At 39.8% G+C, this 16498-nt stretch overlaps 1 protein-coding gene across 2 annotated transcripts in view; it reads left to right on the top strand.

Annotated features, from left to right (window-relative positions):
- STAC (SH3 and cysteine rich domain) overlaps window positions 1–4455 on the top strand; it is a 74447-nt gene extending 69992 nt beyond the window's left edge. For both annotated transcript variants that reach the window (XM_002197801.7, XM_030265214.4), the window contains one exon: window positions 1417–4455. In XM_002197801.7, coding sequence (XP_002197837.2) covers window positions 1417–1515 — 99 coding nt within the window. In that variant the 3' untranslated portion in view covers window positions 1516–4455. The remainder of the gene's footprint in view (window positions 1–1416) is intronic.
- Window positions 4456–16498: the final 12043 nt, after the last annotated feature.

Below are 16498 nucleotides of genomic sequence, written 5' to 3'. Positions count from 1 at the left end.
ACAGCATCAATTCTAGACCTCTCCCACGCTTTCTATGTGATTTAGCCCAAACAACAATACATTATTCTTTCTAATTGCATGTCAGCCCTCTTGGTGTGTTCAGTCATTCTGCCCCAGGGATCCAATTCCATTAGTGTGGAGTAGGCAGGATAAGTAAGAAAATTAATGAGTCCATTTGCTTTCCAAAATTTTGTTTGCAGGTACAGAGATCCACCTACCTATTTGCAAATATGAGAGGTGGTAAATATGAAGCAGCTTCACCACCTTCTTCAAACTTTTCATTTCCTTCTGGCAGCACCAATGCTGCTAGTAAATTTTATGCAACAGGACAAGCTGGCCTAGAATTCAGACGTGGTATTTAGGTATACCATAATAGTCATGCTGAAATGGATTTATCCAGGAGCACTTTAGAGCTATTTTTGTTCATTTCATATCCTCTAAGTTATTGTAAATAAACATTGTAAATACTTATCAGACAGAGATGAGTGTTAGTCCAGATAGAGGGCTGGCACTGACATCATGAGAAATCAGTGTGTGGAGTGGTCTCAATAGGACTGTCAGTTTTCCAGCTATATTTTAACCTTGTTTGACTAGTAGGAAATATATAGTTCTTTGGCACAGACATTTGAAAACAAGCCTTTATTTGGTGTGGTGCTGTGCCCAGTCTAATGTGCCTGTGCCACTAGGCTTTCAAATGGCTCAGGCAATACCAGATGTTTCAAGAAGGGCCTTCAAGTGGAAATGCCTGAGATGAGAAAGGTCAGGAGGAAATGAAAGCCTCTACCACAATGTAATATTTGTGCTATTATACAGACCACATGATTTTACGACTGCTTCCCTGTGGAGTAGGTGTTATGGAAACACTCTCACAGAGCTAGATTCAGGTCACACATTTTTGTATTCCAAACAGGTATCTGCAGGTGCAAGGACTGAGTAAATATCATAATCCACTGCTTTTCTCAGAACTGAGGCTCCTTTAACATGCAAAAGAGAATATGCTTGCATTCAGGTCAGCTGCTGCAAGTGACCCATAATTACTTTTCACCATCAGGTGTTGAGGGAGTCAGCTCGTGACCTGAAATACCCATTTTTCTCATTCACAGACAACTGCAGCATGATCATTACAGTAGGCTGAAGTCAACATTCAAGTTTCAAAATCTTTCATCCACCACAAAGTTCTTAACAATTTTGATATCTCTCATGCTTATGTGGCACTTCAGGGAGATAGGGGAAAGGTAAGTCACTAAATATGTGAGTCTGAGATTCATATCAAAGCAGTGAGAGTCCAACAGGGATTGTTCTACTTACAGAAGTAACTAGCAGGATGTCTAGCCTGCCTGGTTATATACCCTGGAATAATTTGTCTCTTTGATCATGGCAAAGAGCTTAACATTTTCATACCTTTTTTGTATTCAGATTTGTGTGACTTCTGAAAAGGAACACGATGGCTTTATCAAGGTATACAGCGGGAAGAAGAAAGGCTTTGTCCCCACAGACGTCTTAGAAAACATCTGATTCCAACAGCCCACTCCCTGCAGTGGGAGCCCTTTGTTGGCAATGCCTGTCTGCCTCATCTCACACTGTGTCAACCCAGATGGGCTGTCTTGCAGATGTTCAGGGAAATAGTGAGAAAACTGCAACAACATGAAGAAAAAGACATTTAGACTGCCACAGAAACACTAAAAATATGAAAAGTTGAATGTTTGAAAGAAAATGTAGTCAGAAACCACCAGGGAAACGAGAGGCCCTTGGATTCTAACAGGAATAAGGTAAGGGAGGAAGAAAAACAAAGCCTGGGCTGATTTGTGGTGCAAGATGACTGCTACAACCCTGATGGAGACAGACAGCTTTTTCTGAAGGACTAAACTAGCGTCCTGTTCTTGTGTCTTAGAAAACTGTTGGACTGCTTTCTTGTTTGAAGTGTGTATTTTGGGGGAGGGGGGGAAATACCGTTCAAACTGTCCTCGTACTACAGTCCAATGCTTGTAGTAGAGTGTGGCTGTGGTTCTACAGTTATGTCCCCAATATCAACTGAGTTTAAGCGTTTAGTCCTGGTGTTTAGTCTCATAACAAATCAGTTTGGAGACACCGTCTGAATGTCAGTTCGAGAAATGCACTGTGCCCTGGAAGCTGGCAACTTTCTCTTTCTGTGCAATCTTCCTGTAGGAAAGAGTAGCGAATTTGTGTGTCCTTTGTTTTCTCTGTATATGAACAAAAGCTCTCAGCGTATGTTGGGTGTGTGTTGGCTGCTCTCATAGGTCACAAAAATAGCTGATCCTTGGATTCACAAGCCTGCTTGGAAGCATCGCTCTGTGTTTCCTTCACCCTTATCTGTTGATACAGAAAATGGGTAAAATGCTGGGAGACAGCCACAGGCTTGAAACATTTTATATTTTTCTGTGTTTATTGCACTTAAAACATTTTATATATTAATCCTATTTATAAAAAATAAAACAGTTGTATAACCCACTGGAAGGCTGAAAATGCTAGGAAAGGACAGGCTGCATACAAGTCTGAAGTTTGTAATTATCAAAATGCAGAACTTGTGACAGAAAGGCACTGAGTGACTTGGTGTGCTCACACACCAAAGCTCTCTTCTCCATTTGCTAAATAGAAGTTTTGCAGATTCAGCAGTAAATACACCTATAAACATTTTTTCTTGGCATAAACCAGCATGATCATCCCTTGAGTTTTTCCATGCTAGTGAGAATGTGCAGACATCCCTATTTTGTCCATATAAGCCTCCATCTTCAAATGTGTTCTGGGCACAGGAACCTTTCAGGTCTGTGGGATCTGTGAATCTTGACTAAATTGCACAAGTCAGTCAGTGCCAATTCTGTTGTAGCGCAGGATTCTATGATATTTGAAGACAGGGAACCTAACTTCCAAGTATTTAATTGGATGTAATTGCACCAAATACACTTAAACAGCTTAGCATGTATTATGATGTAGAGATTAAGCCCTATCCTAAAGCTCCCTGCTGAATTCATGCCTTCTTTGACTAGCTTGAAATTAAATGCCTGCCTTTCTGTGACTAACCACAAATTGGTGTCCTAAATCCTGCTACTGCATGCCAGGCCAGTATAGGCCTTTGCAAAGGTGATGCTCTTTCTAATAAAAGTAGTTACCGATCCTGTTCCCATGTATTGAATCAGGTATGCAATCTGTGTTGCATAGCCCAGGTCTCAGTAGCTGAGTTGCCCTATTTGAATTGCTGATCTTGCTCAAAGCCTTATAAAATCCAGGTGAACTCTACACTTGACCAGTAGTTCTCAGAGCAGATCGGTTTCAGTCTCTTAGAGACATATTTTGCTGCTCTTGTGCATCCTTTAATTGTGGACAAAGTTGCAGGCCTTCCAGCTGCTGAAACGTGGCCCTTTGTAATGCAGCCAGTCCATACTGATTATAAACAAACCCCTGGCTGATCAAAAGTATCTGATTTCATACCTTCTGTGGGAATATCAGCAGGGTTTCTTTTTTCCACTTCAAACAACATTTGCTCAGCTCATTTTCTTAAACAACCAATAAACTCAGTGAGAGCGGATTCTGATAATCCTTAAGGATCAAGAGGAAGAACAGTAGAGACATATTAATCCAGTCTGTTTTATAAGATTATTTTTTATAGATATATTCACCCATTCAAAGGAAAAACTCAAATGTTTGTTACAACTGAAATGTTTGCTACTTTTGATCAGGCCTGTCAAGTGGAGAAAAGGAAATCCATATTAATCTATACATATGTGCTATTGTTTACATGATTGCATCATACTGTGATTCCCCCCTTTTTCAGTCTTCTAAGACTTTGATTTATCCCTACAATGTGCATCATACTATTCAAGGAATTATATGACTATTACCTACAAATCACAATGGCCTTTAATCAATGTCAGTTTTATTCCTTTTGATACTGAGCAATAAATAATAAAGTGACTGAGTAAAAACAAAAAAGGCCTTATGTGGACTGCATTACATCTGAGAAACTATTGCTTCTGAACCAAAGTTTTCATGTTTATCTTTACTTTGTGTTTTTGGTTAGTTGCTTGCTTGCTTTTGTCTTTTTACTGGGCTTTTGCTGCCATTCAATATGTAGATGTAATTTATGCCTAATTTAGCAAGAAGCACATATCATACATGAGTCTTACTTTAAGCATGTGATTCATTGGCTATTTCCATGCTTAAAGCTGAAGTACTTTGCTAAATTAAGGTAATTTTACTCAAATTTATTTTGGATGCCTTACTCTTAATCCAGACAAGTATTGCATCATTTTTTTTACTACCATATGCAGTTTGCAATAGGTGCTGTGTTAGCAAGCAGTTAAAAATCAGACAGAAGATGGAATGAATTTTATCTGACATATGTTAAGAAAAATTTAATTTTAGGAGATAAATGCTGCTCAGATTTAATTTAATATTCTGCTTAATAAAGACTATGTGATGGTTGGAAGGAGAATAGAAGTGTATGTGTCTTGGCTTTTTTGCATCAGACTATGGAATTTTCAGTTATCCAACTTGAAGCACAGTCACTAAACCCATCAGCAACAGATGTTACTGAGCATTTCCATTTAAAATTTACAGCACTTGCACTTGCCACGTTCAGCAAACCATTTTTAACGTATTTCTGCAGTGTATGTAACATGTGGACTCGGAGGGAAAATTTGTGGTAGGGCCACACTGAATGTTTCTGGCATATCAGAAAGTAGTTCTAGCTATTCAATGTCTCATCACAGCATAAAACTGCCTATAGGATATTTTCCTATGTGCTAGGAACAGCTGACCAACATGAATTGAGTATGAGCCACCCAAATAATGATTCCCTCCCTTCAGTAAATAACACAGCATCACAGTTTACTATGACCTCTTCCTACACTTGGACTCAGTGACTCCATCTGGAGATAGATGCTGCAGCACAATACCATTCAGCTGTGGATTCATTGCCCCAGTGGAGCTACCACACTTATGCCTACAAACTTTGGATACCTTAGAATTGCTTACAGCCCTTTTTTCTAATTATTTGTCAAGATTCGATTGACTAAATATAGCACTCCATGCCATCAGAGGAACATGCACAGGGTTGGCACAAAGTGTCATGGGAGAGTTGGAAGAGCTGCAACCTTCTAAAGAAGCCACTGGAGACCATATAGGTATTCTAAAATGGAACTAGACAGATGTCTTCGTAAAATTAACCTGACTCATTTATTTTAAATATGTGCAGACAAGTCTGATTTATTGAGCAGTTAAAAGACATCTTTCTTTCCATAAGGGATGCTGAATAAATGCAGTATGCCATCTCAATCTTATCCCATTTAAATCCAAAGTAAAAAAGAACCCTTGAATGCCATAGGGACTAAAGTTCATTATTTTGCAAAAAGCTCGTCAGTGTTACTCTTCTCCAAAAACTTATGATGTCATTTGTCTGATCTATTTATATCTGTACCAGATAACACCTGACTACCACATATCTTGTACTTTTTACCCTACCTCAGAAGGTACTGCTCACAATTATTATTAGAAATAAGGAAAGAGATGCATTTTTCCCCTTTTTATAGAATTTCTTTTGCTGGCTTGTGGGTAAGGGTCACTTCCTAAATAGAACACATAAAATATAAGGAGGGAGGAGTGTGAATGATATTCCCATGCATACTCCTTCTGTACTTTGCTTTACTACAAATAGGATCAGACCAACACAAGTGTTTCATTTCATATTTGAGGCATTTCATAATAAATGCAGTCCCAAATTATCATCCAGATTTTGCACACTACATTTTGCAACGCAAGGAGAATAAATATTTTCCCCAGTGGGAATATATGTCATCACAATGTTGAGTTTTCCATAGCTAAAAAGAGCATCTGGATCTAAGAGGTACATGGGAGTTATTTTTAAAACCATCCTTTATATAGAAAACTGCTATGTGCCTGGAGAATGAGCACTTGGCAGGGTTGGTACAAAAGAGGCCCAGAAAAATTTTAGTAGGACTGCTGCAGGTCAGCATGTACATCCATCTCCTGAGGGCCCCGAGAAACTCTGCACAACACTTGCCTACATTAATGTAATTTTATCAATCAAATGAACTTTAATTTCTTTTTTTTATTCATGTACATATAAGCAACACATGTATAAATATGTAAGTATATATTATATACATTACCATAAATCCAATTGCAAGAGTACATACTTTAAAAATCTGTCATGACTGAATTTTTCCTTATCTTACTGTGCTCAGCACCTAGTTACAGTAATGGATGGTGCCCAGTAAGTAGTGAGACAGGTAGCTAGATTGACAAAGTCTAGAAGTTTTATCTGTATTAGACAATATATATAATATATAAAGCCAGAGTTGCAGCAGTTGAACTGGAAATAATGCAATACATCAGGCAGAGTCTAGATGCTCACTGCTCTGAAGTGCACGTGGTTCACCAGGCAAAGAGAGAGGACTGTGTGCCGTGTACAAATTGGCAGACTGAAAACATTGTCAGAACATCATGTGGATCATATTGCTTTGACCCAGTGACTCACAATAATGAGATATTGAAAATAAAGAATAACTTCTCCTGGGACACCTGAAGGAGAGGAAGCTATGAGGCTTTAAAATGTGCTAATCAGTCACACATGCACACCATGAGAAGCACACCTAAATCAACCTTCATTAGAATGAAATAAATCAATGTCTGGATAATTACTATGCTACCAGCAGTTTTCCAGCTGACAGGGTCAGAGGCTGACAACACAATACTGAGAGACCGTAAGAGTTGTTTCAGCTTTGCATCGCAAACAGGAAAAAATGAGACATAGCTGTGGGTGAAATTCAATGTTTAACAGAAGTGGTGCAGCAGTGGTACTGAAGCAAGCCCTTCAATTTGTGTTGTCTGTTCCATGTAACCCTCTCTCCCCGGCAGGCCCAGGCAGCAGAGCCCACCCCTTGCTCTCTTCCAAGGGCAGTACTACAGGAACATGGGCACAATTGCAAAGTAGATCTCTTGAGCTCTTTCCAGACTGCCCACCCCATGCCAACAAAGCCAGCCACTCTTCATTTCAGCCACTGTCTTTCCAGTCATTCTTAATTTCAAGGGTCATACCACTTCAGCTTCTGGCTACCAACTGCTTGCCCTTGTGTCTAGCAGAATCATAAAAAAAAAATTAAAAAAAAAAAAAATCCAAGGAAAACAGCAGCTAAATAAAGCAGCAGTCCCCAAAACCTTGGAGTGTGGCCTTCCTGCAAAAAATGGTGGTTCTTTGTGCCTCCCTGAGAGGTGCCACTCACCTCTTCTTCCCCCAGTTCTCCTCTGTCTGGGCAGGTTGCAGCACCTTTCTCACAAGCTATCCTCATTTTACACCCACTGAGTCTCACTCTGTCCCGCCAGGAGAAACCTTTTGGGCCCATCCAACACATCTGCTCTGCTAAATGTTTGCTGTCAAGCTAGTTCTCCCAAAAAAGGCAAGTCTGGCATTGGCCCTGTCTCAGCAGCCTTCCCACAAGGGAACTGCTTGAAAAGCCTCTTTGAAAGAGATATGGGTCTGCTGTGAGCCTGTCCCCACCAGCACAGGGGATGGGCAGGTTCCATGTGATGAAGGATGGAAGTCCATGTGATGAAGGATGGAAGGGGGAAAGCTATCTTATTTTGAGCCTTTGGAACAAAGTCTATGTCTCCAAGCCCAAGTGTTGCATGAATCATACAGAATCATCATGGAAGAGCAACTTCTGGTTTTAACCCATCCACATTCTTTATTATTCTCTATCACCTCATTTTGACTCAAGAAATGCAAACTGAATGCAAACCTTTCTTGCTTTCTCTTTCACTCACACCACATCCTAATCAGTCTTGCAAAGGTCTCCCCTCCCTGGCTTTTCCCTTCTTGCCACAGGAGATGCCTTCTCTGTATATTATCCAACATCATCCAGCCCCATTGCTGAACCTGTATCTCAACCAGGGCTGAATATGGCCAGCACAGCCATCTGGTTTGCAATTCATCCTGCTGCAAGGCAGCATAGGGTCATGTGGGTTCTTTAAAATTCCATGGTAAACCACCTAAACATAAGTAGACCCTACATGAATACTGGGAACCTTTGTGAATTCCACAAATTCACACTTGTGGAATTGAGTTTGATAAGACCCCTATTCTTGTTATTGGTATTTATATGGTTTGTAGCATTTTACCATGTAAATAAAATGGTAAATACACAAAAATAGTCCAAGATAAAATTAATAACTTACTCTTACCCTTCATCTTACACTTGCAGCTCTTAAACTTCCTGCTGTAGTTTTTCTGTAGAAATGCATGCAGTCCTGTGGCTTCTGGAGGTTACTGTAATACACATTATTAGTACAACTGGCAGGCAAATCTGCTTGACTTACATCCTGAAACTAACTCACAAGTGCTTTATGGAAAGAACAGAAAATTTGTTTCATTCCTTTACGTAAATCTTCAACGAATGCTAAGGCATTTCTTACCGTTTTCCTTAGGTGTGCAAAAGCTCCCACATACCCAGACTGGAAGAGAGATATTTCTTCCTGAAGACTACAGCACCAAAAGCAGTGCTATCCTCCACATCACTTGCAAGGGTCTGCTCTCTAAAGACCCCAGAGACACCACAAAGCACTTGTGCTGATCCTCCACCCAAGAACCAGGAGTGCAGTGGGACATGCAAGCCTGCATGAGATGTTAACAGGGACAACTTCTGTATCCTGCACACTTACATGCAGTTTATTAAAATAAAAGTAGCAGGCTTGGCACATCTATATCTATGGAGCTTTTTTCTTAGGCTAGGTCTCAGCTGCCCTGCAGCAAGGCTGGATTGCTGGGTTAATGTTAGCTGTGCAGAAAGAACCGCTTCCCAGTCTGGGGTCAGGCAATATCTGCCCAGAGTTCTCCACGTTGTATTCACAGGTCACAATGCTATAGCTTGGTTTCTCAAAAATTCCTGTGGCCTTTATGTTGGCTTATGTGACATTAGTAAAGTCTGTGAAAATACAGGCTGCTTCTCTGCATAATGCACCCCCTGACACACAAACCATAACACACAAGCTGAGAGATCAGATGCTGGAGCAGACACACTGTTCTTCATCTGACTGCACTGTACTCACCCCTCAGACTTCAGCTACACAAAGTCTGCGAATTGAGATGGAAGCACCTTAATTTCTTGAGTTTTAAGTGCTCTTTAAGAAGTCTTCTTGTTTCAGTGCTCCGATTACACCCCTCATAGAGTTAGCTCACTACTCACATTTAGGGTTAGCAATTAATGAAACAATCTGCAGCAGGCCAGAAGCATCAAAGGAACCTCTTGCCTTTGGTGCTGTCTCTGTGAACTCCTCTGCCTGCCAGGTCAGTGTGGCATTGTGCAGTAAAGGTAATAGGAATGGTCTCTTTTGCTCTCATTCTTTTACGGGGGTTCCAGGTTCCACCTCCAGGCTAAGCCACATCCTCAGCCCCTAAAAGTCCTTTCTGAAGGCAGACATCTCCAGGTTGTGGTCTTTGCACAGTTTAACTTAAAGATCAGGATTATATCCCCTGGCCCCTCAGAGTAATACCACTTTCATTGCAAGCTTTTAAAGATGTCACCCTTTTGTAAGTCAGATTTCACCTTCTTTTAAGCAATATCACTGTTGCCTTGGTCTCAGACCATCCAGTCAAGCAAAGCCCTGACAAGTAGATAGAGCAGCATCTAATGTAATGTTCTAGCCTCTAAGTCTCTCCATGAAAAGATGAAGACTCAAGCAGATTTCCACCTGCTTAGTGGAAATCCAAACACAGGCGGGGTACTTGCCATCCCCCACCATCTTGGGAGCCAAGTAAGGAAGAGCTGACAGTGCTAATGAGCTATGTAGCAGGTGATGTAATTATCATCTGAGAGCCTGAGTAGGATGAGACAGATGTTACTTTGCGGGTTCATTGCTTTATTAGTGACACCTGCTAACCAGTTTATGTGATCCGCCCCTTGGCACACCAGATACAGACTAATATTAACTGAACGGGTTTGAGTAAAATCAAATAACTGTAGGTGATACCAAAGGCTTCCCTTAAACAGTGGGAGTCCCAGCAGGAACTGTAAACAGAGACACAGAAGACTCTTAAATAAAGTAAATATTCCTGCTTTCTGAGAATCTGTCTCAAATATATTATGTCAGCGCAAGTCCCTTATTCTCAAAATGGAATCATCAGCTTTGCACAGAGTTGCTGAGGAATGGTGGCTCTCTACTCAGCTGCAGTCTGAGAATAATCTAGTTAACAAGGGTTGAGGTTACTGTAGGAAGGAGGGCCCAGCTGATGTTCACCTGATCAGATTATATGGCAATGAGGAATAGAGGCAGTCTCACTATGGAGGAAACAGCAAAAGGAACATTCAAGTGTGTGAAAGCCACAGGTGATTGTCAAATCACAGTCAAGCACTTGAAAAAATGCCCAACATGACAGATCATCACTCAAAGAGGCAGGATGTGTTTGAGTGATCGCTGTTGCCCTTGAGAAGATGAAGGGAAGAAAGAAGACTTTATAGATCAATTTAATCCCCTGTTTCCTGCATGGAATATCACAACAACAGCTGTATTCTGTGTGAAGTTTGGATCTCTGTTCATCCATGCTACTGAGGGGTGAGAACAAGTGGACAAGGGTGATAAAAATCCATTAAACGTGGGACAATGTGAGTTCAGACTATAAAGTACTTTGGGTCTTGTACCTCTTAAGTCCAAAGTGTTACCACAAAACAGACACTGGGCAGCAATTAGTGCTCTATAAATCACTGTAGATTGAATTAGATTAACTCTAGAGTTACACCCACAAAAACCATTGCTCTTGTCCTTAGGCTTATCTAGATTTTGAGAAACAACATAAGAGCTTAAAGGAAGGTGGTGTTAACAGTGTCAACAGGCACAGAAGAAATCTATTTTGTGCTGCCACTCCAACTTGACAAGAGAAAAGAACTTAATCCTTTTAAGTTGTGTTCCATTATTTAAATATTTTTCAGGTAATTAACACTGTGCACCAACAGAGCTGATGTTCCTTGAAGAAGAATGAACCTTTTATTACTCTTCTTGTCTTCCTTCCTGAAATGATTGAGGTGAAAGAAAGGTTAAAAAAGAGAGTCTTTTCTTGGTTGTCTTATTTCTCTTTTGTCTTTCACATTGGTTCCAGGAATGGAAAGTCATTAGTCACCTATCAAGACAGCATATAGGAGTTGCCTTGGGGTTAGAGAGGATTGTAGAAGCCAAAATTAAATTGTCATTTAAGCATGACAATTAATTGAAATTAGTAAAATGGAGAGAGATTCTTCATTCAAAAATAAGTAGCAGGTGATAGGCAACAGATTTGGACTGCTATTAAGAAAATTGAGTGAAGCATCTTAGCTGATGAAGATGGAAAGTAGAAAATCAGTTATAAGGTAAAAAGAAAAAAAATAGTAAAAGAACAGAGGAAAGAAGTTTCTAGTGATAATCCCAGTTTATTTATTGTTTTACATTATTCAGCTGGAAACCTCTGGCTCTGCCTTTCCTCCTTATTATGTTAGCTGTGTCAGTACTACACAGATGAAGCAGTGGGACTCAAACAGCAGCACCTTTCAGGCTCCCAAAGAAGAACATTTCAGGCAGAAATTGCATTATGCACATCTGCGACAAAGTTTTCTCTCCCAGTTAGACTCTGGAGAAAGTGCAGGTATAAATCCTGGAATGTTGCAGCTGCTGAGTTGCATGATCTCTCATTTCCTCTTTTGCTGGTTTCATTTACCCTGTGCTTTTGGCACAGCTGACGACAATTCCACCAGGCTTCTCTTCATGCAAGATTTCCTCTGTGGAAAGGACTCTCTGGGAAGCTCTTGCTGACCACTCAACTCTCTCAGATTTGCTGCAGACTCGCAGTGAGGATTTTTACTGGGAAGACAAAATTACTGCAGCACCTCCTGCTTTTATGTCCTTTTTGAAGGAGGTGCAAAAAACCTGTTGCGTCATGGACTGCCTTGAAGAGCCAACACAATACAATAAATCCTGCCCACAATCTAAAAATACCAAGAAGATTCCTATGAGGCCTTTCCTCTGAAAATCTTACATTAAGAACAACTGGGGATGAAATGTTTTTTGCCATGTTCAGCAACAAAAAGCCTGCATTCAGAAAAGTAATTGGGAGATAAGACTTGATCAGCATACAATAATTTAGCTGCAATCAGTTTTCACATGGGTTATGTCCACCTCTTCATTAAGTTCAATACATTCTTTACTAAATAAATTTGATGTATCATACCCGTGCAAAATGCAAAAAAATTTCCTGATGGCATATTCTAAGTTGGAAGCTCAAAAAATCCCAACTTCAGCTACTACAAACTGCCATTTCTACAAGAAAATGGCATTAGAAAAAAATTTAATATGACAATGGATAATGCTCCTTATGTACTTAGATGTTTAAAGACAATGTAGGGGCTACAGAGTAATGTGGTGTCAATTTGCAGGGTCTGCTGTTCTTCCCTGTTGAGACTATTTGGGTTTTCAGCCAAGGTGAAACACCAACTATGCTGTTGCTAGTTGCCATTGGAGCAGCTGCCATAAAAACCCTTTGGTCTCAGAAGAAACTTGAGAAAGGGAAATGTTTCCAGGAGGAAAAATTAATTATAAATTCATAAATATTATCAGCTGACTATAAATTGTTTCTATCTAGAAGAAAGGAGGAAAGAGGACTAAGATTTTATTTCAGAGACAGTAATATTTTCAGAATTTCTCTCCATGCTATTACTGAATAACTCACAGTCTTTAAACTAGGGCAAAAGACTAAGTTTTCATCTTCTCTGCTTCCTGAATATCCATCTCTTACTGAATTCTGGCATGCAACCATTAAAGGTCAGGTCCTCTTGGAGCAGACTTTAGTTCTGGAATGGTGGTTTCCAGATAAATTAGTAATTACTCTCCCGTTCACTTTCATTAAAAAAATAGGCAACTGAAAGAGTCCCCTTTGAGTTATGATGGGTGGCTCAATAAAAAGCCATCCACCCACCTCTTAGAGCTGACAAGAGATTCCTCTGCTACATTTGTGAAGAATCCAGCCATGACTTTTTATTTCCTGTTAAATAAAAGAGCAATTTTGATAAATCTTTGATGACTTCTATTCAAAGTTCAATGTTTGGTGCAATAATCTTTTTTTTTGCATAAATTTCCTGTTCAGCTCCTGACGCAGAGTCAGGTTGATCTAGAGCATCAATCTTGAGGAAATTGGAGACATACATAATAAGCTCTCAGACATATTTGCAATGCAAAGATAAACACCATTTATGCATGACTTGGCTCATTCTAAGTCTTGAAAGACTGATAACACCCAAAGCAGCTGTGACTGATGTTCACAGACTGGGCTGTCATTTAGTGGACATTATACTAATTACAGTCCTGCTGGCTGCAGAGAGGAATTGTTCTGCAATGATCTGTGATGTCGTTTAAGGCTGCTGTAATCACATGTATCACATTTTCATTAACTGGAAATAAATCTCAAAGAACTGCAAATAAATCTAGGAAAGAAAAAGTTCATGTAGCAGTTTCATCAAGATTGGGAATTTGAAACTAGCTCTGCTGCAACATGGCCGATTCCACCTTCCAAAAATGATGTTTTCTTCAGATGTGTTGGCTGGTACAATTCTCTTTGCATGCACTATTACTGCTCAGTATATGGGGCATGACTCACAATACAGAATGATAGCTAGAGAAAATTGAGCTTCTGAAAAGTGAAATTAAAGTGGAAAAGCCAAAGGAATAAATAATTCAATAGACAGACAGATCTGGAGCATACAAATGAGATGTCTCAGGATAAGTTTCAGCCTGTCATCCAACCCCTGGCAGTGGGCTGTGAACATACTTTATCTTTTTAGCATCCTAAGGGAAGATTCAAATAACTCTATGTGCAGCATGAGGCCACCTGCTACCAAGTGCAGGTGTGCTGGAACTTGAGGATCAAACACTTTTATTTTTTCCCAGCATTCTTTTGCATTTGGTCCTCTGATAAGCAGTCGCAGACCACCACCAGCTAGGGCCCCCTGCATCCTGCAAGGACAAACACTCACAGCAACTCCCTGTGATTCAGGTCTCAGCACTGCAAGCCATTCCCACACAGCAAACCTCCTGCTTGCTCTGGATGTAGCGGGTCCAAGCCCAGCCGCATACCTTCCCTTGGGAGGAAAGCTGCAGTCCAGCCTTGCCCCCACAGTAAAGACCTCTGTGGTACAAGTACCACCACAATTATTATTATGTTGGTTTTGATGGTTTGTTTGGGATATTTTATTGAATAATCTGACTTGAAAATTTGTTTCGAAGTTCTTCCTATGAACTTTGTATTTGTCAGCTGGGGTCTCTTACGGCATTATGTGGCTTCAAGCATTGCTTATAACTAATAAATATTTGTGCAAACTTTGCCCATTTTTAAGGAAAATACTTTTTTTTACTTCCAGTGTTTCATACTGAATGGAATACACATGCAAAGCACAGTGCATGATCTGAGCAGAGCATGCCTTACCACCTCTGCTGCTTCCTTTGGAGAACAGAAGAGATGGCACGTTGGGCAATTGGAAGGCAGACAAAGAGAAGAAACAGTCCTTTCAAATCTCTTGCTGCTGTAGTGGCTCTGTAGATATACACACAAAACTAAGTTAATTATCAGGCCTCTCTTTTTTTTTTTCCCAAATGACTATCACGCTGTAGCAAGATGCAGAGGCTAATGTTATAAAAGGGTGGATGGTTTTAAATTAAATTAAAATAAAACAATAACTTCATAATGGCTTTTCCAGAACATAAGCATCCTTCTAGAAAAAAACATAATCAGATGTTATTGTAAAAGCTGATAAACTTTCACGCCCAAATTGCCACAACGTTAAAACCTAAATCCAAGCAACTCATGTTTGTTATCCTTAGCTTTTTGTTTGTTATCCTTAGCTTTTCACTGGGCATGCCACCTGCCCTTTTGTTCTGCCTTGTTTTCCATACTCAGAAATGAGCTGCTAAAACTCTTCTCAGAAATGCCAGGATATATGTGCCCAGGAAAGTCATCTTGTGTTGGCCTGCCCACTCACCCTCCCACTTGACAGACATCTTTTGTTAAATCAATTCCACAGGAAAGCCAACAGAACTGGTTACATCTTTAAGCAAGTGCCTATAGCACTTGAATTCTGATCACCCTTGAAACAACTGGGAGTAAAATAACACTGACAATGGCTTCTATTCTCTTGAAGAAGAGTGGAATCCCAGAGGAATAACTGAAATACTTGAGCTCCATCCTTACTTTTAATATGATGGACTTCATCCCCATCCCAAACCAAGTCCCAGAGGTGCTATTGGTGTTTTGTGTAGGCAAAAGTTTTAATTGTCAAAAGCTCATGGCTCCAACCAAACAGGTCCTAATCCTGCTTCACTTGATGACTTGAGAGTCTTGAAAGTCTCTCACAGAACTGCTAATGTTGATGCTGACGTTCCATTTTAGCACTAGGAAAATACAGCTCTAATCTTTTTGGAAAGTCATAACAAGAGATACTACAAGGAGGTGAATCACCTGTAAACAGACCCATTCAAACATGCTCACAGACACAAGGTCTCTCCCAGACAGATCTTTAGAGATAAAAAGACCTTCAGATCGGGACAGTCACATTCTGGAACTCACTGAAAAGACTATAAGTTCTACAGGTTTCCCAACCAGCACAAAAGAAGTTTCAGCGGGAAGCCCTAGAGTTTTAATAAAAAATCCTAAAACACATTTTAAAAATAAATATGTGACCTGTTGTAAGGGAGATTCTGTTACCTGTGCAGGCAACACAGAGAAGTTGAGTACTAACTACAGAACTAGTTGCAATTTAGGTGCTGAAAAACCTAGTGCTGAAAAAGGCATAAAAAATTACATCACACACATCAAAAATTACTTTCAGCAAGACAGTTACTTAAAGACTCATCAAAAAGATAGTTTCTGAGTAATTTTTTTCCCTTGATGTTATTGCTTTCAGAGAGCAAGGCCAAGGCCAGTGACAAGTTCTTTCATACAAAGAAGACATAAAAAACACCAAGACCTCAAAGATGAGAAAAATTCAGATTTTTCTGAAATGTTTTGAGGAGCAAGGGTGACTGATTGGACAAGATGCCAGAAGAATGATAGGGTTTGACAAAGAGAAAACGTAAAAAACAATCTTCATTCTGCACAGAAGCTTCTAGCCTCAAAAAAGTAGTAACACTGCAAGACCAGGAGTAACACAGGAAATGTGAAAGAAAGTATAAGGGTCATGTCAGAACTTAACCTCAGAACTATCATTGAAAATCTGATAGTTATAGATCATATTAATCTGACACATAAAATGGTATTCGATCACTGAGAGTTGTTTCCTTCTAAGTATCCTTATTCCTATTCAGAGTATTCATAGAACAAAAAAGAACAAGTTTAAATTACTTTAAACACAAAAAATGGCACTTACTTTGTAAAGAAAAGCTGCACAAGTGTTTACAGCATTAACCAGATTTTTCAATTGTCCAACTACAGTTAATCTCAGTCTCAAAACCACTT

The sequence above is a fragment of the Taeniopygia guttata genome, chromosome 2 (genome assembly GCF_048771995.1).
Source record: "Taeniopygia guttata chromosome 2, bTaeGut7.mat, whole genome shotgun sequence".
Lineage (NCBI taxonomy): Eukaryota > Metazoa > Chordata > Aves > Passeriformes > Estrildidae > Taeniopygia > Taeniopygia guttata.
The sequence above is the reverse complement of the archived record's forward strand: the minus strand, read 5'-3'. Positions and strand labels throughout refer to the sequence as shown.